Source organism: Dasypus novemcinctus, chromosome 24, assembly GCF_030445035.2.
Source record: "Dasypus novemcinctus isolate mDasNov1 chromosome 24, mDasNov1.1.hap2, whole genome shotgun sequence".
In the NCBI taxonomy this organism is placed as follows: Eukaryota; Metazoa; Chordata; class Mammalia; order Cingulata; family Dasypodidae; genus Dasypus; species Dasypus novemcinctus.
This window is the reverse complement of record NC_080696.1, coordinates 55,398,404-55,422,737: the sequence shown is the minus strand read 5'-3', so window position 1 is coordinate 55,422,737 and position 24,334 is coordinate 55,398,404. Positions and strand designations below refer to the sequence as shown.

The following is a 24,334-nucleotide window of genomic DNA, read 5'->3' as shown; positions in this document are numbered from 1 at the left end:
CTGAGTAGAGCTTAATTGAGTGCTCTGGCTTAGGATCTTGAGGTGTCAGCTGGGGCCGTGGCCATCTCAAGGTACAGCTGGGGCAGGTTTTGCTTCTGGCAAAATCAGTGGCCGTTGGCAGGATGCAGCTGTCATGGGCTGTTGCTCCACAGACCTTAGCTCCTCGCTGGGGTTGACCAGAGGCTACCCTCAATTCCTTCCCACGTGGGCCTCTCCACAGGGCAGCTCACCAGGCAGCCGCCTTCTTCAAACTGAGCAAGTGGGAGAGTGTGAGCATGACAGCAGTCATAGGCATTTGTAACCTAACCTCAGAAGTGACATCCTTAGAAGCGAGTCACTGGGCCTTGCCCTGCTCAAAGGGAGGGGTTTATACAAGGGTGTGGCTACCAGGAGGGGGCTCACTGGTTGCCATCTTAGAGCATGCCACCCCCCCCCCCCCGCCCCCAGGCAACACAAGGCAGAGGCAGCTCCATGGGCTACTGTTTTGACAATCCAGTAAGACGCACTTGGAACATGCTTTTGAAAATGATGCATTTTTTTTAAAAAGATTTATTTTATTTATTTGTCTCCCCTTCCCCCCCTCCCCCTGCCTCAGTTGTCTGTTCTCTGTGTCCATTTGCTGCACATTCTTCTTTGTCCGCTTCTGTTGTTGTCAGTGGCACGGGAATCTGTGTTTCTTTTTGTTGCGTCATCTTGTGTCAGCTCTCTGTGTGTGTGGCGCCATTCCTGGGCAGGTTGCACTTCTTTCGCGCTGGGCGGCTTTCCTTACAGGGCGCACTCCTTGCACGTGAGGCTCCCCTACGCGGGGGACACCCCTGCGTGGCAGGGCACCCCTTGCGCGCATCAGCACTGCACGTGGACCAGCTCCACACAGGTCAAGGAGGCCCGGGGTTTGAACTGCACACCTCCCATGTGGTAGATGATCGCCCTAACCACTGGGCCAACTCCGCTTCCCAAAAATGATGCATTTTAAGGGATTTTTATGTCCCAGATGCCAGCAGACATTTTCAGGCTTCCCAGGATGTGTGTTCTTGGCCTCTTTCAGTGGGAAGGGAGCTCCCTGCCCCCCACAGCTGCTGCTCTCCCCACTGCTCAGCACCTGGCCCAACCCTTGGTTTCTGAGCCCTGTCTTGAGCACACATCTGACGCCAAGAAGGTCCCTGATGTGGAAGCAGTGGCATCAGTCCTGCGGTGACTGCTTCCCAGGGAATTGGAGCCATTATCTCCTAAGTAATGACTTTAATTTTGTTCCAGCCTTTATTTTTTCAAGTTCTGGGGCCTTGGGCTCTGCTGAAGTCATTTGAAGGTTGAATCATCATTGAATGTGTCCGACATCAACCATTTCTGGAATAAGTGAGCATTATACACTGCCCTTCATTTAGTTGTAAAGACGTCTTATTCCCAGACACTAGCCATTTTAGGAGACGTGGCCCCACGTCAGCCCACAGCAAGACCAGAAGTACCCAGAAGTACTGTACACATGTTGGATGGGCAAATCTATCATCATTTTACAATAGCACCCTCCCATCCCCTGGCTATAAAAATAGTCAACATTCATAGCATAGGCATTTGGAACAAAGACATATATAAAGACGAGGATCAAAGCTATTCATCTCTATTTTTACCACCCAAAGACAACCACTCTTATCAGGCAATTTCCTTTCACTCTTTTTTCTAAAAGTATATGAGAGTAAATATCCACATACATTTTTATAAATTTATAAAATTTCAACTTCAATTTAATATATTTTATATTTAAAATTTTATGTATATATGTATCTAGAATTAAATTTAAAAATTTTATATTTTACATTCAGAATTTTAGTATAAATTCATACATTTAATTTTTTAAAACAGATCTGTTTTACTGATACATATTAATAAAGCATACAATTCATCCAAAATATACAATCAATGGTATTTGGTATAATCTCATAGTTGTGCATTCATCACTTCAGTCATTATCACAGCATTTCCATTACTTCAATAATAATAATAAACAAAAAAACAGACAAACAAAATTCCCCACCTCTCAATCTCTCTCTCTCTCCCCCCTGCTGCACACAGCTGCCATTTCTGGCTAAATTCATACATTTTAAATAAAATTGTATATAAGACTTTCTATACCCCCCTCATTGAACGATATATGGTAAAAATTTCCTAATATCATTAAAACATGATTTTCAATGTGTGCATGGTGTTTCGTTGAAAGAATGTACCATTATGTCATTAACTCTTCCTTTTTGGGGGGATACTTAAGTTGTTTCTAGTTTTCCACAACTGAAAATGCTGCTGCTATGAGCATCCCTCTTTGCTAGGCTGTCTTTAATGAAATGCATGTTGTTTTGCTAGTTCCTCTTGTTTTCTGACCTGCCTCCCTCTTTATCTTTGGTTTGGGCGGGTAGAAATCAGCGTCCAAGATTTTTGGACCGTTTTGCAGTTTACATAAATCTCACCACACTCCTTTAATGCGGTGGTTCTCGTCCCTGGGTGAACTTGTCCCCAGGGGAAATGTTCCTGGCATCTGGTGGGTAGGGGTCCCACGATGCCCTGAATGGCCCCACCAACAAAGAATGATCCCCCCAAGTAGTGATTATTCTGACATGGAGAATCCCTGCTCTACTGTGTTCCTGTAACTTGCCTGTTGTGTGAAAAGGGCTGTCCAGTTGCCTGGTGTGAGGAAGTTTGCCCCCACGCATGACGTGTCTAGGCTTGGACTACCCACTCTTGCCAGTTATGGTTTTGGTCTTGCCGGTCTGTTCCATCAAAGCTCTTGAACTTGTGGGAGCTCATGCACAGTGCAGTTGGCAGCTCCTTCTTGGCCCCACAAAGCAAGGGCTTCCCTCTACATGACTCTCCGCCTGCTAAAAACTTGGCCAAGATTAGTGAAACCGGTTGCTTGGGGCCTTTGTACTTGTCTTTTTGAAGGAAGGTCCCCTCGCCTGTTTTGTTTTTGCTGTGGACAAGATGTTCCACTGCCCTCCCCTTCCGTGTGGAATGATGAAGAGGGGTCGTTGCTATAGATCACACCATTGTCATGGTTTGAATAAAAAAGGCCTTTGAACAGGTGCCAGAATCCGACCACAGTGGAAAAAGATGAAGCCCCAAAACAATGCAACACACCCGGCAAATCTCTCTGTAAATTTATAGCGTAATCTTGCCATAATATGGGAACGAAGTAACCTTGTGATGAACTTGGTGGGAGGAAATGACTAATGGGAGGAGTTAGTTGATACAGTATTTATATTGGACGAACTCTCTAAATGCTCTAAGCCCCTTCCATAGTAAAGGAAGCTGGGAGGGGGGCGTTATTTCCTATAGCCATGTTGTTAAACACCTTTTGGGTAGAGGGGAAAAGAAAAAAAAACCCAAAACTCTGATGCTTTTATGTTGAGAACCCACAACTATCTTTGACCCGAACCACAAGCAAGCACAGGAGTGATACATCAAAGATAAACCGTGCACTTAAAGCTTGTAGCACGCAGGTGCCTCTTCTTGCCCTGCGAGTGCTTTTTGGTAAGTTTGCTGTTCTAAAGGATGGTTAATGATGAGAGGACACTTGAAAGTTATTCTAAAAGAGGAAACTATACCACTAATTTGTGGGTTTTTATTTTGTATTCAGTGAAGAGTTTACAGGCATTTATTCTGGACTTCCTGGTACAACAAAATTTCGGCACACGGTTTTGATGGCCACGTTTGGTTCCCTTGGCCTCCCCATGACTGAGGTCATCAAGGGGAGAGGAAGGTAGAAGCTGGCAATTCCGCCACCATTGCTCTAAGCCGGGGCCTCACCTTCTGCGCTGCTGACATCCGGGGCTAGAGAATTCTGGGGACAGAACTGCTCCGGCTGAGAGCCACTCCACGCCTTGTTCTTTGCCTTCAGTGACGTTACCAACACCACCACCAAGATGATAGCACCGAGCGGGCCCTGCCCCCGTGTCTGGCACTGTGCTTGGGGCCTTACGTGGATTATCTCACCAAAGCCACTACAGCCTGTGCAGTAAGAATGGCTCGGACCTGTTTTATAGCAGAGGAAACTGAGGCATAGAGAAATGAAGTATCTTGTTTGAGGACAGCTTGGAACTGGCCCAAGCATTTAATCCCAACTCAGTAGCACTATCCCTAACCAGGACATCTGGTCAGTGTGACCTGAGCATCTAGGTTATCTCATCTCTTTCCAAGTCCCCAAATAGTCATAGGGGGTCCTGAGTTAGCTTGATCAGCAGTTCTCAGCTGAGACGGTTCTGCCTCCTCGGGGACATGTGGCAGTGTCTGGAGACATTCTGGTTGTCACAGCTGGAGAAGGGGGTGCCACCAGCATCCCATGGGTAGAGGCCAGGGATGGCTCTAAAAACCTACACTGCACAGAGTTCCTCCCCCAGCAGAGAAGTATCCAGCCCCAAAGTCAATAGTTCCAAGATTGAGAAACCCTGATTTGGATAATTATCTTCCTCCCTATTCTTCTGGGTGGACCACAAGTTGGTGACACTGTCAGTCCCACCTATAAATTTGAAATTATATTGTGGGAGATCATTCCCAAAGGAGTAGTAATAACTGTAAAAACCAAGTGGTCCATTCTTTTTGATAATGATTTCATTTAATAATTTTTCAGAGGCTGTGAGCTTTCTTCTCTTTTCTATGGCCTTCGCCCCAAAGCGAGGTCCCCTCACTTTTCATCTTTGGCCAAATGAAAAAACATTTGAGTCATTTAAGCACGTTCTGTACATCATCTTTAATGGGAAGTGGGCATTGGAGCAGAGAGAGGGTGTTCCTTGCAGTTACTCATTCTTTCCTGCCTCCCCCCCCGCCCCCCCCCCCTCCAGGATGAATCAACTGGAGAAATTACATTTTACATGAAGGGAGCGGATGTTGTCATGGCTGGAATTGTGCAGTACAATGACTGGCTGGAGGAAGAGGTAAGCATGACACGGGGAGTTAAAACTGGGGCGCAGGAGCCCGTTCGGAAGAGGCAGCCCCTTGCGTTGTACATGAGGCGGGTCTCTGTACTTGTTATCTATGACTGCGTAGCAAATCATCCCAAAGCTTCCAGCTTTTGAACAGAGCCTTCAAACGTGTTTTATCTCACAGTGCCTGTGGGTCGGGAATCCCACTGGGGCCTGTGGCTCAGGGTCTTTCACAGGCTGCAATTGGTGTTGGCCGAGACCACCGCCCTTCAAGGCTCGACTCGGGGAGAATTTGCTTCCAAGGTCACTCATGTGGTTGTTGGCAAGACTCAGTTCCTGGTGGGCTGCGGGGCCGGGGGCCTCCGTTCCTAGCGGCTGTTGGCTGGAGGCGGCCCCGAGTTCCTGGTACAACCTAGCAGGCGGCCCCATCAGAGCCTACAGGAGAGGGAGCGGGGAAGGGCAAGCGAGACGCAAGTGTGTCTTTTGTAACCTCATCTCAGAACTGACATGTGACTTTTGCTGAACTGTTTGTGAGGTTCCAGTTCTGGGGCATCAGGAGGGGGTCAGTGGGCCCTTGCTGGGCAGTCTGGCCTAGCACAGTTTCTGACCTGGACAGCGGCCCGCAGTGGGGGTCTTGGAGGGAAGGAAGGCTCGGGTTTATAGGCCATTTTGGTTTCATCCTTCAGCTCCAAGTGGGAAGTTCCCGTTTAATTGAGTGGTTTTGGAGGTTGGGGTGGCAGGCTCAAATGCCTACAGGGCAGGTAATGCAGATGAATCGTATAGACCCGGAATGGTCTTCATTGGACACCTGTGTTTTCTGGAAACATGTAGATGCAGCCCCTTCTCGACCATCGCTGATAGCTCTTCAGGAAAGTATACCCCATTTTGTCAGATGTTTGTGTGTTTTTTCCCCCCAGTGAAGGCAGAAATCAAGATTTTTGTGTGAATCATGTCATGTTGACTTAAATTCAGAAATATACTGTGCTGGTCAAAGAGACCGATTTGTGGGCCACACGCAGCCCACAGCCTTTCAGAGGGTTTGCTTTTGGGAAGGCAGTTTTCCCATTTGCCATTCTGCTCTCTGCATGGAGGGGGCATCTGCGCCAGTGTCGAGCCCCTCCTTGGTGCGAGCCTGGGTCCTGGGGGTGGCTCTGCTGACAGTACTTTGCTTTTCAGTGTGGCAACATGGCCCGAGAAGGGCTGCGGGTGCTCGTCGTGGCCAAGAAGTCGCTGGCGGAGGAGCAGTATCAAGACTTTGAAGTAAGTTGTTCTGTGACCCTTTTGCTCTTTTTGCAGCCCCCTGTCATATCTTGGTGCGCCCTCCCCCTGGCTTATTCTCTTGGAGACATTCTGACTTCCTGTCTGTTGAGCCCTCCAGGCTCCCTCTTGTCTTGGGGCTTTGTGTTTACTCATCTCCACCTGGAACCCTTTTCCTCCATAGAGCTCCATGGTCCCCTTCCTCGCCGCCTTTGGGTCTCAGCTCAGATGCCACCTCCTCTGAGAAGTCGTCCTTGGTCCACCCGTCTAAGGCAGCCCCACACTGTCACTGTCCACCCATCACCCTGCCTTATTTTCTTCATCATTCTTAAGTAGTCTATATTTGACCTCATTTACATTTTTACATTCTTCTTATCCATCTGCCTTCTGGAATAACCCTTTTTTGAGGGCAAGGATCTTATCAGTCCAGTTCGTTGATATCCCCAATGCTTAGCATAGTCCTTGGCACATAGTGTACCTTCAGAAATTTTGGTTTAATGGATAAATAAGTCACTCTCTTTGATCCCAATTTCTTTAAGCTGTGAAAATTGTCAGAGTCGAACTAGGTCATTGATTTTTGCTGCTAAGGGTTCCAGTGTGACTTCACGGGTTTACTTGTTTGTTGTCATCTTACAGCCCCATGGACCACATGTTCCTTGAGGGCAGAGTCCTTGTTTGGTTCCCTGCTGTGTCCCTGGCGCCTGGCATAAAGCCGTGAGCCCCAGGGAAGGGTGAGCGAATGGGAGGAGCGAGGGCAGGCCACTGGGCCCTTGCCCTGCTCCCACTGGAGACACTGGGCTTGTAAGGGTTTATTTCACAAGTGTTCTAGCCTTCATGAATTCTCCCTTCCTTTCCATTTTAAAAGCATATGCTCTGAGTTGGCCTATTAGGCTGTTTTGTTTGGTTTTTTGTCCAGGTCTTTTAGACACTGTAGAGAGGGGATAAGCAGAAGGGTTGGGCCAATGGCCTTCACAAAAATGGGACTTTGTCTTTAGAAAACCTGTTGGTCAAGAGTATTCTTGGTTAAAGTGTTGTGTGTGGGAGAACCTTCTGTTTTTTGAGATTTTGGGGTGTACTAGTCTTTGCAACAGTGCCACCCCACAGATGAAAAACAAGGCTTGGAGGAGTTAGGCAACTTGCTAGTCTCACAGCTGGTGAGTGTGGACAGAGCTGACTCCAGTGTGTCCACTCCAGAGGCCGGGCTGAGCTCGGGAGGAGCCGGGAATCCTCTTTCACCCCTTTGGGGTCCATCCCACCTGCTGGGGTTGCCCACCCTGTGGGGCCCAGGGGGCTTGAGCGAGGGTGCCCAGTCCAGCCCACTCTCAGAGCCAGACGGTTGACCTTGCCCGTCCGCCCAGAGCGCTGACCGTGTCCTCTGGGCTGCCTCCAGGCCCGCTACGTCCAGGCCAAGCTGAGCGTGCATGACCGCTCGCTCAAAGTGGCCACCGTGATCGAGAGCCTGGAGATGGAGATGGAGCTGCTCTGCCTGACGGGCGTGGAGGACCAGCTGCAGGCGGACGTGCGGCCCACCCTGGAGACGCTGAGGAACGCCGGCATCAAGGTAGGCCAGTCACCCCCGGCCGCCGAGACCACCTGCCATGCGGGGTCGTGGAAGAGCTAGGGGACGGCGAGTGGGGCCCGGGCAGTGACCTCTAGCCCTTTCTACGACAGACCAGTGCCGCCACCTCCCGTCCTCGCAGTGGGGTTGTCTCCCTAAGACAGCTTGGTTTTCTGATGACTCTTGCTGCTGTGTCCCCTGACTGCCCTGGGCTCCGTGGAGGCCAGAGCCACACCTGCATTATCCCGGTCCCCAGGGGGCATTCATCCCCGAGTTGTTGAGAGACTGGCTGGCCATCTGCCTGTTGGTCCGGCCGTGTGAGTGAGTGACTGCCCACCCGACAGTGTGACCAGACTGTCTGTGCCAACAAACTGCCTATTTGCGTTCTGTTCTTTACTTATTTGGGGCCCAAAAATGATGTAGCCAGGAGTTTAACCAGAGAGGCCGGCAGAGGGCGCCTGAGGCCCGGGCTGGAGCTTAATGAGCACCACTCGGTTTCTAAATAAAAATTCCTTCAGAATGCACTGAATTGAAGCTCCTGAAAATATGTGTATCTGCCACCTGCCTCCACTCAGAGGCAGCTCTTGGCTGCATCCTAGGGGCTGCCCTGTAAGCAGATCAGACCCGGATGGCGAGTGAGCTCCTGCCACCTTCCTGACCTTCTGTGAGTGCAGGTGTGCTCGTGTCTCACATACCTGTGGCCACAGACTTAGTTTACCACAAGGGAATTGCCAGAGGGATCCTGGGTATGTGACAGTCTGGTGGAAAGAGCCCGCTCCTGCTGTTCTGGTGGTTATAATTTGGCGCTGGCCAATCTCCTCTTGAAGTTTTGGAGACTTGCTTTTATGCTTCTGGCTTCATTGTGGGATTTTTCTCCTTTTCAAACCCTACTTTCCAAAAGATGTGAGGTTTCATTCACATGGTGCCAAACTGGCTTCTCCTGCTTCCCTCGTCAGATGCTGGGGTGCAGGGGGGGTGTGGTGGGGGGAGAAGCCAGGTGCAGGTCAACCTGTAATTCAGTCTCAGGTACTGATCTTGCACAGGTTCAGAGGAGGCTTGAACCTGGAAATTTTCTACTTCAGCCTCTTCACAGATAGAGCCACTGAGGCTGAGAGCGGCAGCCCCACCCCCAAGGCTCTCAATGTGGGAAGCAGCAGAACCTGGACTGGACGTGGCCTTGGGCACTTACCTGTTAGCTCCTTCTGTCACCCCAACATGGGATACGAACTACTTGGTGTCCCTGAGAACTCTTCCATGGTTTCCTAGAACATGAGCCTCCCAAGTCCTTTCCCAGCATTTGCTCTTTTGTTGTTGTTGTTAAGTGTGAAAAGATCTTTAATTCAAAGTAAATTAATTAATTAAATTAAATACTATTACTGCTTTTGGAGATTAAGTTTAGCAGCCTTCTTGGCATGAGTTCATTCACTCTGAACTCCCAGTAGTTGAACTGAATTGCCTTTAAGTACAGCTGAATGGTCTCATGGTATAATTTGTCAAGCCCAGTGACAAAATTAAAATTAAAATAGTTATGTTCCACTTGAAATTTAAAATGCAGGAACTTTTTCAGAGGAACTAGCTCTTAAAACTTAATATTCACAGCTCATTTGTCTTAGATCATACTTTCATACCTGGGACGTATGCTTCATTCTAATCAATTAATAGTTCTGACAACCACAATATAGGAAATTTAACCTCATGTAATAGTTTTTCTTATCATGAAGTAAGTGAAATAACAGATTTTTTCTCTTTACAACCAGAATAAGACCAAACATTGCACACACTTTACTCATGTTTACTGATTCTACTTATAGAGAACACTCAGTAATCAGAACTGAACATTCACAATACTGCACATTAAATTAAAAGTGATATAAGCCCTACTACAAAAGTTAACTATGTTCACTGCAAGATAAAAACTGTCTCTAGAGTTTAAATACTTTAGAAAGTAGTCTTCAAGTGACTGAAAATCTAGAATTCTCCAACATCTGCTCTTTTATCTCGACATTTGCTTGGAGCTTTTGTTGGGACTTTGAAGGCTCCTCTCCAGTGTTTGCTTTCTCACGTTGAAATCAGAAAACCAGAACCTAAGTGGGATGTCTTAGCAGAATTTTGTTTTTAAGGCCAGGTGGGGAAGTGAGGGCAACTGCTGACACACACTAGGGTCGAACCTGGAGCAAATGGCCCAGAAGTCTCAGCCCTCTCAGAAGTACCTGCTTCCCTCCTCTGATTGTCCCACAGGTTCGAATCCTGCCTTTCCATTTACTGCTTCTGTGACTCTTGGCAAGTGAGTTAACCTCTCAGTGCCTCAGTTTCCTGCTTTATAAACAGTCATTGAAATCGGGAAATAATTGTTGCAATTTCCCTTCCTGTACTTCCCCACTGTTGAGATTTTCTTTGTCCTATTATTGGAAGGCTCCTCTCTGCTGGGAGCAAAGAAAATAAATGGGCTAAGCAGGTAAGATAGAGTAGGAAGAGTTTCTGTTTGGACTCCAAAGGCCCATATTCTGGACCTGTGTGGCTTTGGGACAAGTCCCCTACCCTCCTCTCGGAGCACACTGCCGTGAAGGTGAAATTATCTAATAATAGGTATAGGAGAATCCGGTCGATTTACCATCAGCGTTTTATGAGCAGTTTTACCACCCCCTGAGCGTTTACCCTTGTAGGACACTGAGGACACCTTCCATGTATGCAGCTTTGCCCTTTGCTTAGATTATTTATTGCTTTAAAAAAAATTCCCAGGAGAGGGTTCCAGGGCCAAATGGCCAAGCTTCCCTATGGCTCCTGAAGCACCAGGCCAAAGGCTTTCTAAGGCGTTGCCCCTGCTTTTGCTCCCCCCAGCAGAGGAGTGCGGGGGGTCCTGAGCTCGCAGACCGGGGTGTTTCCTGTGCTGTGTTGGGAACACCATGATTCTCGGGTTGGGAAACGGAGCATATCGAGGTCAGCTCGGTGTTCTTGGACACTTAGCTGATGCAGTCGACAGGCTGGCCTCAAAAAGTCACACCCGGGACCTCTCTGGGGCCATACTTTCAGGTGTGGATGCTGACGGGGGACAAGCTGGAGACGGCGACGTGCACAGCCAAGAATGCCCATCTGGTCACCAGAAATCAGGACATCCACATTTTCCGGCTGGTAAAGCGTCCTATGTCTTCCCCCAGCCTCACCCTCCCAAGTGGGCCTGGGGTGGGGGCTGATCGGCCACCAAGGCTGGGGGGACCTTCCAGCGCCACTGGTTTGGGTGGAGATGGAATGGCTCAGGTGAGGGCGAGGGGTGGAGTAGGAGCTCTGCCAGCACCGCACTTGGGCCGATGCCGTGGTCTTTACCTCTTGGAGGGGTGGGCCATGGTCTCCTTGGAGGGGCTGAGGCACGTTAGGCGGGAGCCCTCAGATAAGCTCATAAGCGAGAAAGGGGGCGTACGCCTCCCAGGATTTTACGGGAATTCCCAAAGGCCATGTCCTCGGATAAGAAATGGATTCCAGACCACAGGTATTGGCCTGTCTGTCCTGAAGGGAAATGTTTAGGACCATTCAGGAACTTCTCAAAGGAGGCGTGTAACACGGGCAAATGAAAGATTTCCTGCCCTTGGGGCAAGCACCTGACCAGAACAATGTACGTATCAGGAGCAGCTATGGGACCTGAAGTCCACGTGGACCGTCCCGGCTCTGCTGAGTTAGGGAGGTGGGGAGCACAAGGTCCCCTTCGGTTTGGGAAGAACCAATCCCACGTTTCTGAACCGAAGCCAAGAGCCCAAACAGCTGGAGGGACTCTGGATGCTTTGGGACTCTTCCCCTTTCCCCTACCTTTGGCCCATAGCACATAGAAGCTTCAAGAAATCCAGCAGTTTTTGGAGAAGTACAAACTGTGTAGAAGCCAGTATGTTCTCAGTGGCTGGCAAACTGTGGCCCGGGGGCTGGCCACCTGATTTTGTTCCTTTTTTTTTCTTTTCTTTTCTTTTTGTTTCTAGTTCTCATTTTAATTACTTTCAAGTATACAATTCAATGGTGGCAATTATATTCACAATGTGCTGCCATCACCATTGTCCACTCCCCCAAATTTTCCATCCCCCCAAACAGAAAGTCTCTACCCATGAAGCATTAGCTCCTCATTTTTCTTTCCCCCAGTCCCTAGTGACCTGTAATCTACTTCCTGTCTCGATAAATTGGCACATTCTGGTTATTTCATAGAAGTGAGATCATACAAAATCTGTCCTTTTGCTCTGGTTTATTTTACTCAACATAATGTCTTCAAGGTTCCTCCATGTTGTAGCATGCATCAGAACTTCCTTTTTTTATTCCTTTTTTCAGCCAAATAACATTCTATTGTTCATGTATACTATTTTTTGGCTAAAGTAAATATTACTGCTCTTAATATAGAGATCTGTTCAGAATGCTGCTTTCAATTCTTTGGGGTATACCTAGAAGTGGGATTACCAGGTCAAATGGTAATTCTATATTTACCTTTTTGAGGAGCTTCCAAACTGTTTTCCATAGCAGTTGCACCATTTTATATTTCCACTAACAATGTACAGTGATTCCTATTTCTATTTATCTGTGTACTTGCCAAAACTTTTCATTTTCCTTTTTAAATTTTTTTTAATTTTTAATGCCATTCTAGTACCTGTGAAGTGATATATCCCATTGTGGTTTTAATAGCTAATGATGTTGAGCATATTTTCTTGTGCTTATTGGCCATTTGTATATTTTCTCTGGAAAAATGTCTATGCAAGTCCTTTGCCCATTTTTTAATTGGGATTGGGTTGTTGGTCTTTTTATTGTTGAGTTGTAGGAGTTCTTTATATATTCTGGATATTAAACCCTTCTCAGATATATGATTTGCAACTGTTTTCCCCCATTCTGTAGATTTTCTTCTCCGTTTCTAGATAATATCCTTTGTTGCACAGAAGTTTTTAATTTTGAAGTCCAGTTTATCTGTTTTTACTCTAGCTTTGTAATAAGTTTTTAAATTAGGAAGTAGGAGTCCTCCAACTTTGTTCTTTTTTCAAGATGGTTTTGGCTACATAGGGCCCTTTGCCCTCCCATATGAATTTGATGATTGGCTTTTCAGTTTCTGTTGGAATTTTGTTTGGGATTGTATTAAATCTGTAAATCATTTTGTCCAGTATTGATATCCTAATGTCGTTAAGCCTGCCAATCCATGAACATGGAATATCTTTCCATTTACTTAGGTCTTCTTTAATTTCTTTCAGAAATGTTTTGTAGTTTTCTATGTAGTTTTATTCCTAGATATTTTACTCTTTTACTTGCTCTTGTAAATGGAATTCTTTTCTTGATTCCCTTTCTCATTGTTCATTGCTGATGTATAGAAACACCAATAATTTTTGTGTGTTGATCTTGTAGCCCCCCACTTTGCTGAGTTCATTTATTAGTTTTAGTAGCTTTCTTGTGGATTCCTCAGAATTTTCTCTATTTAAGATCATTTCATCATTGAATGGGGATAGTTTTACTTCTTTCTTCAGCTGCCTGTTTTTGAAAATAAGTTTTATTGGAACACAGGCATATTTACATATTGCCTTTAGCTCCTTTTGCACTACTACAGCAGAGTTGAGTCATTGCAATAGAGACCATATGGATTACAAAGCCTAGAATATTTACTGTTCAGCCCTTTGCAGAAAAGGTGGCCAGCCTCAAAATGCTGAGCTTCGAATGCTTGCTTGACAGCGCATTAGCTGTGTCCCTCTAGGCAGGTTAATAATCACGCTCTGTTTCAATTTCCTTGTGTGCAAAATAGAGATATTATTGTTATGTACTTCATAGAGTTGTGGGAAATAAGTGAGAAAATTCAAGTGCTTATTGGCACAGTGCCTGGCACAATTTTAGCTCTTATTTTTATTCTCTGGGTCACCTCAGTCCTTGGGGGAAATGGAAAGTGATGGTTGGTGTACAGGCTCGGTGAGTCCCACAGAATCATCCCGAGCAGGATTTAATTTGGCTTTGTGTGGTGGTTGAGGAGGGGAAGGGATCCTTGACTGGGGTGGCCATTGTCTTCGCACGGGCTCCACGAAGCCACTGCTTGTTATTTTATCATCTGCAGAGAGTGATGCCTTCTCCGCCCCTCTCTTCCCTTCCAGGTGACCAACCGCGGGGAGGCCCACCTTGAGCTGAACGCCTTCCGCAGGAAGCACGACTGCGCCCTGGTGATCTCTGGAGACTCGCTGGAGGTGGGCACGGGGACGCCACGAACCCGTCCTCCCGGAAGCACACGCCTCTTCCGGCTTCGGCGAGGAGCACGTGAGGCTACCAGCCCTGACCGCCCCCCCCTCCCTCTGCCATCGCTCCCAGGTCTGCCTCAAGTACTACGAGTACGAGTTCATGGAGCTGGCCTGCCAGTGCCCGGCCGTGGTCTGCTGCCGCTGCGCGCCCACCCAGAAGGCGCAGATTGTGCGCCTGCTGCAGGAGCGCACCGGAAAGCTCACCTGCGCTGTAGGTAGGCGTCTGGGCTGGCCCTGCCCTGCTGGCTTGTCCTGATGGTCCACCTGCTAACTTTTCCGTAAGGAGAACTGGATTTGGCTGCTGCGCTCTTTGAATTCCCTGGGCCATTTTTCACAAGTCATGACTTTTTTTTTTTTTAAAGATTTATTTATTTATTTCTCTCCCCTTCCCCCACCTACCTCGGTTGTCTGTTCTCTGTGTCTATTTGCTGAGTCTTCTTTGTCCGCTTCTGTTGTTGTCAGCGGCACGGAAATCTGTGTTTCTTTTTGTTGCATCATCTTGCTGTGTCGGCTCTCCGTGTGTGCAGTGCCATTCCTGGGCAGGCTGCACTTTCTTTCGCGCTGGGCGGCTCTCCTTACGGGGCGCACTCCTTGCGCGTGGGGCTCCCCTACGCGGGGGACACCCCTGCGTGCATCAGCACTGCGCACGGGCCAGCTCCACACGGATCAAGGAGGCCCGGGGTTTGAACCGCAGAACTCCCATGTGGTAGGCGGACGCCCTAACCACTGGGCCAAGTCCGCCGCCCACAAGTCATGACTTTTTTCCCCACAAACTGTCTCTGTTGTTGTTATTATTAATTTTAGTATTTCCCTTTGAGAAAGAGTAGATAAGCATGTCCCAAGGTTTTCTTCCCTGTTTGGCTTGCACTTCCTTTGTTAGGGACCCGGAAGTGCGGCATTCCAGAGGGGCAAAGGTCTCACACTTGGGAGTTGGATCTGGGACCTAATTCTCCACTGGTTTTTACTGACTCCCTTCACCCATCTGAGCCTCGGTTTCCCCATAGTGGAAAGGGGATAACAATAGTGGTTACTTCCAACAGTACTTGTACGGATGAGAGGAGGGAACATTTAAAAGGTGCTTACCACGGTGTGCAGTGTTCAGTAAGTGCCCGTCGTAGCTGATAGCGACAAGGTACCCACCTCTGAGGCAGCACATGCAGGGTTATAAGCACGGTGTGGATGCTGTTCTGTCTCCATTGCTCTATAGCTCGGTGCCTTGTGCTCTCTGACCCTCAGCTCCTCTTCTACAAAATAGTATCCTAAAAGCCCCTGGGTGGTTGAAGTGACTAAACAAGCGATAATTGGGGTGATTAAAAGAAGCCATTCAGGTGAGACATTTGGTAAGCCATCATGATTGTAGAAGGCAAAAATCTGTTATTTAAAGCAAGAATGGTATTAATATTTGGGAGTCGTGTCTCTTGCCTCCCCCACTGTCACATCTTCTCTCTGCTCTGTGTTACCTGCAGGTGACGGGGGCAATGATGTCAGCATGATTCAGGAATCTGACTGTGGCGTGGGGGTCGAAGGAAAGGTGAGCACCAGTGGAGGGGGGGAGCAGAATGGTCAGTGTTCAAGTGATACGTCTGTAGGTCCTTCCCCTGTGGCTGCTCTGCTCCACTGATTTCTTTTTCCTTTAAAGGCACAGCTTTAATGCCTCTGGAAATTCTAGATAGAAATTTCAGAAACCTACGGAACCACATATTACTTGGAAATCAGAGATCTATGTCAGTAAATCTTACAGACAGCCAAATGTTGACTTTTTTGCTTGTCAAAACATACCTTTTCAAAAAAACAGTGTTTTACTGTATTCTTAAGATACAGTGAATGTCCTTTAAGCTTTTCCACCATTGTCATCATTGTTGATAAAAACCTCACCACGCTGCGTTCTGAGCTTTCTGGGGTGATGGAGCAGTGTCGCATGGTTTGCCCCTTGTTCAAAGACTTCACCAAATTTTTAAACTTTGTGCATAATAAAATCGTTGTTCTGTCTTTTCCTCCTTGCCAACTCTCTGCCTGCCTCTTACGTTTACTCTGCATTCTCTAATTTGTGACCTCTAAATGCTTATAGGCAAGAGGTGAGGTCACCGAGCTTGTTAGAGCTGTGTCTAAACTAACAGTGCAGGGAGCGGATGTGGCTCAAGTGGTTGAGCGTCGGCTTCCCACATACGAGGCCCTGGGTTCAAAACCCGGCCCCTTGTACCTCAAAAAAAAAAAAAGGTTTCAATTTAAACTAACAGCACAGAGGCCCCGAGTGAGGGCCAAGATGTTCTCCTATACATTTTGTTGCGTATCTTCATGCATTTGGTTAAGCCCATGTGCATTTTTTCTGGTTCTCAACCAGAACCATTATTTGAAGTTGCAGTATTAAATGACCCTTGACTGAGAATTTATACCTGAAATCTATATAGATTCCCTTAATGTAGATTTTAAGTAGCATACTGGAGTTTGGTAGATAGAATGATTTACAAGTTCTAAAACATTTCCCCTTTATTAGAAAATTATATTCTGATTCTTTTGTTTTTTAGATGATAAAAGTAGATAGTATTCAATGTTAAAAATTAAAACATTTCAAAATGGATTAAGTGCATCCTTTGTTTTAGAGAGCTACATCAAACTATTAACATTGGTTATTCTGGAATTTTTTCTGTGTACATTTTACTGGTTATGGGTGTGTATATATTTGTGTTACATATATGTATCTTATGCATATGTATTTTCATGTATGCTTTTTTAAAAAATTTTTTTAGTTTTTATTTTTGTTTCTCTCCCCTTCCCCTCCCCATCCCCCGCCCCAGTTGTCTGTTCTCTGTGTCCATTTGCTGTGTGTTCTTTTTGTCAGCTTCTTTTGTTGTCAGCAGCACAGGAATCTGTGTTTCTTTTTGTTGCATCATCTTGCTGCGTCAACTCTCCGTGTGTGCAGTGCCGTTCTTGGGCAGGCTGCACTTTCTTTCACACTGGGCGGCTCTCCTTCCGGGGCGCACTCCTTGCGTGTGGGGTTCCCCTATGCGGGGGCACCCCTGCATGGCAGGGCACTCCTTGCGTGCATCAGCACTGCCCATGGGCCAGCTCCACATGGGTCAAGGAGGCCCGGGGTTTGAACCGTGGACCTCCCATGTGGTAGATGGACACCCTATCCACTGGGCCAAGTCTGCTTCCCTTCATGTATGCTTTTAAATGAAAAGCATTATACTATGTATTTTGTCATGCAGCCTGCTTAAATATTTTATATCGTGGATTTATTTTTGCATCATAACATGTAGATCCATAAAGTTTTACTCATCTTCTAACTTTTTATTTTGAAAAATGTTGGTTCTTCAGAGAAGTAGAAATAGAACAATGAGCACCTATCTGTCCCTCTCTTTGATTTACCAGTTGTTACCATTTGGAACATTTATATGTTTATTTACACATACATCCATCTATACATACATAGACACATTTACATCTTTTTCTGAATCAGTTGAAAGTAAGTTGCAGAGATAATAATACTTTACCCCTAAATACTTCAGCATGGATCTCCTAAAAACAAGGGCATTCTCCTACATAAGCAAAATATCATTATCTCCCCCTCAAAAACATAACATTAATATAGTAATATATACTATTCATAGTCAAATTTTCCCAATTGTCCTCAAAATATTTTTATAACTTTTTTTTCTTTTAATATCTAGGATCCAATCAAGAATCACAAGTTGCATTTTATTATCATGTTTTCATGTCTCTTGCATCTTCTTTCATGTAGAAGAACATGATCCCTTCTCTTTTTAGAGGGAGGGTGTATTGTTTTTCATGACATTGATCTATTTGAAGCATTCAGAACCATTGTCTTGGAGGATGTCCTAGAGCAGGGGCTCTTAACCATTTTTGTTCCATGGGCCGCTTTGCCAGGCAGGTGAAAACCACGGCCCCCTTACTAAGTCCACACTATACTATGCATTATTTAATAAATATATCACACCCGTACCAACACATCCCCACAATAATGGTTTTTTTTTTTGAATTTCATTTCAAGCCCATGGACCTTTGGTTAGGAAGCCCTGTCCTAGGAGGTCTGCTGGTCTGACTGCTTAGGTCCCGGTTCTGTTTTAGTGTATCACATCCTGCAGGGGCTTTTGTTTCCTTCTCTTGCATCCCATCAGGAGGCCCTGGTATCAGCTGGTCCTGTAATTGGTGTCCATTGCATATTTTTTAGACAGAAAATTCCATTCTCTGGCTGTCCTATGAAGTAATGGCTGTGCCGTAATTTAATTCCACTTCTATGAGTTTTATCCACACATAGTCCCCCAAGTGTGCAAAGCTGTATGTCTAGGACTGTTTGATATGATATTATTGGTAGCATCAGGTTTTCCCCCTGTTAAGTTTACCTGTTAAAGGAACTGGAGGTTATAAAACACCTATTTTTGAATGATTTTTGCTCTGCTACAGATTATGGGGTGGGCCTAGGTTTCACATTAGCTGTGCTTGACCTCCAAATTATAACTATCTGCAATTCAGAATGTTTTTTATTTAAACGAATCCTTCTCTTTAAATTGAATTTAAAGTTGAACCACCATCCTCACATAGCTACAAACCAAAGAATGTCTTTACTGAAGTTTTTCCAAGATCTCTTTACAGTGTCTTGCCTTTTCATTAAAAAAAAAAAAAGAAGTGTTTGCCCTGACTTCTTGTGCTGATGGAGCCCAATGCCATTGGATTTTAGGAAGGAAAACAGGCTTCGCTAGCTGCGGATTTCTCCATCACTCAATTTAAGCATCTTGGCCGGTTACTCATGGTGCACGGCCGGAACAGCTACAAGCGATCGGCCGCCCTCAGCCAGTTCGTGATCCACAGGAGCCTCTGTATCAGCACCATGCAGGTGGGTGGGCTGCTGCACCTCTGCACAGGTGCATGTGGCTACACTGTGCAGGTGGGTAGGTGGGCAGCTGTACCCCTGCCCAGGTGTGCGTGGCTGTGTAGTTATTGTAGAATGGGCCTGCTTTGGCGCTGTTTTCCCTACCTGGCCATGTTCCAGCTGAGAGAGCTTGGGTACGGCCCCTATCCTTGGTGCCTCAGGCTCCCCGCCTGCTGCGTGGTGATGACCGTTCTTGCCTGTGGAGTGCAGTGAGCATTAGCAACAGTGCCTGCCCGGTGCTGGACACCAGAGGTGTAGAGTTCAATGACAGAGATTGTTCCAGTTGGGGCAGGTCTACTGGTTTGCCAGAGGGAAAGATGCAGAATTAAATGCCGAACGGTTGCTCCAGATCTGATCTTTCCACGTGCAGAGGCCAGGGCCTCCAGAGAACAGCCACCAAAGAATAACTCACTTTCTTGAGGCCCACTGGGCGGGGTCTCTGTTGACCCTCACAGCAGCCGGAGCCGGCCGGGACTGTGGCCGTTGTGTCTGGCCGCTGCCGAGGCCCGCCTTACCTCATCAAGGGGAAGGCGTGGGGGGCCCCTCCTCACGTGCAGGGTAGTCCTGGGGCCGGGGCTGTGCAGCAGATGGCGGGGAGCTCGTCTGGCTTCCCAGCTCTGCCTCCCAGCAGGGCCCGGGGAGGGGTCAAGCTTAGTGACGGGAGGGAGTCTGCAGCTTGCCACCATCTTGCTTTTCCACCAAAGGCTTCTAGAGGGTCTAAGGCATTTCCCCACCTTCTCTCTCACCATCTCTCTCAAATCTGTCATCAGGTGCTAGCAATTAAGTATGTACTGGGAAGGAGACCAAAGGGAAGCGAAGCAAACATTTTGGGTGTTGAAAGTATTGACTCTTTCACCTCCTTGCACATGTAGGTGAAGATACAGTTTAGTGATGAAAATATCGGAGTGGGACCCACATCTCTTCTTGGCCACACCACTAAGTGACTGTGAGACTGTGAGCAAGTCACTTTCCTCCTCTGAGCCTCAGTCCTTCCACCTGTGAAATGGGGGTAATAGAGCCTGCCTTGCCTCGTGGACAGGCTGCTACTAGAAACAGATCTCGAATGTGCGAGAGGTTTATAAGCCGTCAAGTGCCGGGCAAACGGCAGGCATCCTTACCATTATTAAAGTGAAAGAGGGTAAATTATAAACAGAATGTGACATTTTAGTTTATGGGGAAGGTGTTTAAGTCATGCATGAAAGGCACCCTGCCAGGAGGGCCTCGAGGACGTGCCTGAGAACTCACCCTGCCCTGACCGCCTCCGTGACTTTTGGAGGTGGTTTTAGGTTTTAAATGTCTATCACGCTTGTGAGTAGAGAAGCCCTTAAAGTGATTTCCACCAAAATGATCTAAACCCAAACAGCCGATGTGGCTCATCAGATCACATTTGTACTTTAAGTCTGTGTTAACTCGTCGACTCAACTGGATGCTGCTGTGTTTTTAATCACTGGGAGATAAATCAGCGTGTCACTGGGCGGACACACAAAAGCCATGCTAGCTGAACTTGACTTCTGCAATGCCCTTGTGATACCACTGCTATAGATTTGGGGAAAAAGTTCCAGGTTGAGGAATTGGCTCCTCTTTGTGGTGCAGAAAATGGCCTTGACCCCTGTCCACTGTGCTGAAAGTGGCTGGCTGAGCACCAGCCCCCCTTAAACTGCCCCTTGCCATCGGCCTCTTGGAAAGACATGGACACGGCATTTTTTCCCCCAAAGCGCTCTTTTCAGGGCGAAGGCTTTGTGGTCATAACGGCCCTTACAGAGCGAGGGGCTCCTGAGGTCGCGTGGGTGAGAAGTCAGCTGAAAGGCTCTTTCCCGGTGCGGTGGTTCTGGAATCAGGGCCATGGCTGTCGGTGGCACCCGTGTCAAGGGCACGTTCTTCACGTGCCTTCCCTCTTCACCTGCCGCGGGGGCTGAGGGGAGAAGGCTCTGGGTAGAAGCTGCTTCTCATCACTAGGGTCACTCAGCCTCTCTCCGTTTAGCCTTCAGGTGACTGCGGGCCTTGCCTTCCCTTGGGTTCTCCAGTAATAGAGATTGAGCTTTTGGGACAGCCTTTCTCCTGTTAGCCTAGAAACACCCAGAGAAGGCACCGAGAGCATCCAGCCTGAGTCTTACCTCCCTACCTGTGCTTCACTGGCTAATATTTCCCAAATCAGGAAGCAGGCGGATTTCAGAACGGGCTTGTAAATATCTTGATTGCTTTTGTCTGATTGCAAAAGGAGCATGTAACTGCTCTTTGTAAAAATTTCCAAAATTACAAAAATGCGTCATGTAAGGAGTACGGGGCTCTCTGCAGTCCCACTCCCCAAAGTGGCTGGTGTGCCTTTTCAGGATGCTTCCTGACTGGTTCCATACATTGGCCAACCTGTTGGTGGGTGTGCGCTCCCGGAGAGGGGCCGTTCCTCGCCGTTAGGAGCGTGGGCTCTGGAGGCAGAGCTGGCCGGGAGTCCCGGCAGTGCCACCGGCCTCTCGGCGTCCCCTCCTGTAAAACGTGGGTGCTGTTGGGACTCCATCTCATAGGTGGGTCGGGGGTTCACCAAGATCATGTACAGTGTCCAGTGCGCGGAGGTCCCCGAGTGCTCAGAGTGGCCGAGCGCGGACCCGGGAGCTAGGCTACCTGGGCTCGAATTCCTGGCTCTGCTGCTTATGAGCTCTGTGGCCTGGGGAAGTCACTTAACCTCTCTGCACCTCACTTTCCTCTTCTGTAAAGTAGGGGTGGTGATAACAGTCTCTAGTTCGTAGGGTTGATGTGAGAATCAACTGAAATGAAGCACCCATGGTGCCGGGTGTATACTAACCGCAGTCTAGGTGTCAGGCGCTATTTTTAGTATATAAACGCAAGGGCTGTCCCACTGGTGTTTGGTGACATCTTCTTTTCCCTCCCTCACAGGCGGTCTTTTCCTCAGTGTTTTACTTTGCCTCCGTTCCTCTCTATCAAGGATTCCTCATCATCGGGTAAGGAAAGCCAGGCAAGGTATTAATTTTTTAAAAAACTGAAACCTTAAAATGCCACAAAAGAGAGAAAAAGCTGTCCAGAGCCGCCTCGGTCCCCAGGACAGCCGTGCAGCGCAGTGCCTCCTTGTGTCAGGTCCCTAAACACGGACACCCTTGAGATGGAGCAAGGCAAGCCTGCTAGGTCTGTGGCCCTTGCACGTGTACCTGGTAATGAACAAGAGCTCACCCGGCGGAGTTGGGGGCCATCAGCGAATTGCAGCAAGAGCAAGTCTGCGGGCTCCCAGAGCTGGTGACTTTACCACCGTCGCAGGACAAGTGAAAGGAGGGTCTGCGGTCTCCTTGCTGTCCCGGTGGGCCTCCCTGCCGGCTCCATCAGGAGGGCCGGAGCTGGCTCTTGCTGCGGACACACACGCAATCACTAGGGCTCGGCCCCAGGCCGGCCACCCCGAGAAAGGAGGCCCTCGGACATCTGCTGTCCTCACACCACACACTCCTGACCTGGAACGTCGCGAGGTTCCTTTGGACCCTTTCTGAGAATGTGCTCCCTTGTTGGATTGCCCGGGTTGGTGGGGTGGGGTTAGCAAATGCACGGGTGCACCCAGGGCCCACCCTCAGCGATGGAGAGGTGGGAAGTCCAGGGGGCAGGGTAGTCCCAGGGGAGGGTCTTCAGAGTCCACTTTCCATCTTTGCATGTTCTGCCCGTTGCTTCAGCCTGAGAGTAGCCCCTGGAATCCTGCCTGCTTCTAACTGAGAAAATAGACTGTCCTTTCGTCGGGTCCTGGAGAGTGGAGGACATGCCAGAGGGTGGCCAGGGGCTACTCGAGCCGTGCTCTCCGTGGCCTTCCAGGGTCCGCCCCCTTCCCTCTCTGGCCACATCTCCTTGTCTCTTGCCCTGCCCGCTTCAGCTTCCTTGGCCTCCTTGCAGTTCTTCTAGCGTGACAGACACCCCCCCACCCCAGGGCCTTGCACCTGCTCTTTCCCCTCACCTCTTGTGTGTGTTTACTCAAATGTCACCTCCTCAGTGAAGCCTTCCTTGGCCCCTTCTCTACAGGTGCACCCCCTGCAGTCTTACTCCCTCTCCCCATCCTGTTTTTCTTCTTAGCGTCTGTCTTTAACATGCAATGTATTTTAATGTATTTGTTTATTGATGCACTCTAACTAGCGTCAAAACTCTCTGAGGGCAGAAGTGTTTTGTCTGTTTTTTCATCTGGAATCTCCAAAACGGGCCCTGCACCTAATAGGCACTCAGTAAACAGTTGTTGAAGGAAGGCAGATGGGCTCCAGTGGCTTGGGTGCCCAGCTGGGGGCACGTTGGTGGCTCGTGTTCCATTGGCTGATGCGTGGTGACTTTTCTCTCCTAGATACTCCACGATTTACACCATGTTTCCTGTATTCTCCTTGGTCCTGGACAAAGATGTCAAATCAGAAGTTGCCATGCTGTATCCGGAACTCTACAAAGATCTCCTCAAGGTTCCTTCCTCCCGCTTTCCCCCCGCCCCTCCGCTCTCTCCATTTAATTTAGTTCCACATCTGATTTGAAACTCGAGGGACACCAGTACCTTTCTCACTGTTTGGAGGCAGGAGTGGGGAGGTGTTTTGTTTTTTTTTCCCTTCCCAAAGTAATGTATGCCCGTTAAGAATTTTAAGCAGTACAGTCATATATAAACAGAAAACAAATCAACTAACAGCTTCCAAAGAGCCCCTTAGAGTTTCATTTTGCAGCTGCAACTTGTGTCTTATTTTAGAAATGATCTTTGCACACTTCCTAAAAATGTGGGGTGTGTGTGCATGCGTGTCTTTGAAGGTTTTTTCCTAAAGGGCAGATTTCGTCCCACCTAATATCAATCCTTAAAAAGTTAATGTCTCTAATGCAGTCAGGTGTTGGTTAATCACTTTTTGATGAAAACAGGCAGGTTGCCTTGCCTAGCCAGTGGAAGAATCCGGCAAAGGAGGACGGCTGGATGCCCTGCTCTGACCTTTCTCTGTCTCTCCTTTAGGGTCGCCCGTTGTCCTACAAGACATTCTTAATCTGGGTTTTGATCAGCATCTATCAAGGTAAGGAAGGGTGAAGCGCCAGGTTTTTCTTGTGCTCTGGTGTTGGCCCTTCATGTCTATAAACCGTGAAGAGAATGTAACAGTAATGAGTGTGACACGTGTGGCGGGGAGACCCTGCCCAGTGAGCAGAGAGGACTCAACGCTCAGCACAGCGTCGGCTCTGCAGGGTAGGAGCTGGCTGCCGCAGAGGGGAGCAGAGCCAGAGGGAAGTGGAACCGCTGCTGATCACAACCGCTGAGGCTTCATCCCTGCAACGGAGTGGTCGGTTTCCAGAATATTCTGACACATTGTGAGAGGAAGGTCAGGTTTTAGTTTCTGAAAAACAGATATTTATTTCAGTGGTCCCCAGAGTGGGTCTCAAAGAGAGCAGGGGCTTTGTAAGATGTCCTGTTGGAATATAACAAGAAAGTGTCAAAATCTCTATTTTTATTTATTTGTCCCTCACGCTTTAGAATTCCTATTTTTCGGTATGTTTTATAATGCAAACA

General features: G+C 47.8%; 1 protein-coding gene across 5 annotated transcripts in view; it reads left to right on the top strand.

The window, feature by feature from the left end:
* The window catches only part of ATP9A (ATPase phospholipid transporting 9A (putative)), a 146,903-nt gene that overhangs the window by 112,812 nt on the left and 9,757 nt on the right, over positions 1-24,334 (top strand). For all 5 annotated transcript variants that reach the window (XM_058287233.1, XM_058287235.2, XM_071211791.1 and 2 more), the window contains 11 exons: positions 4,824-4,916; positions 6,081-6,164; positions 7,552-7,722; positions 10,750-10,848; positions 13,806-13,895; positions 14,017-14,161; positions 15,413-15,477; positions 18,646-18,801; positions 21,727-21,791; positions 23,153-23,261; positions 23,789-23,846. In XM_058287233.1, the coding sequence (XP_058143216.1) occupies positions 4,824-4,916; positions 6,081-6,164; positions 7,552-7,722; positions 10,750-10,848; positions 13,806-13,895; positions 14,017-14,161; positions 15,413-15,477; positions 18,646-18,801; positions 21,727-21,791; positions 23,153-23,261; positions 23,789-23,846 (1,135 nt within the window). The remainder of the gene's footprint in view (positions 1-4,823; positions 4,917-6,080; positions 6,165-7,551; positions 7,723-10,749; positions 10,849-13,805; positions 13,896-14,016; positions 14,162-15,412; positions 15,478-18,645; positions 18,802-21,726; positions 21,792-23,152; positions 23,262-23,788; positions 23,847-24,334) is intronic.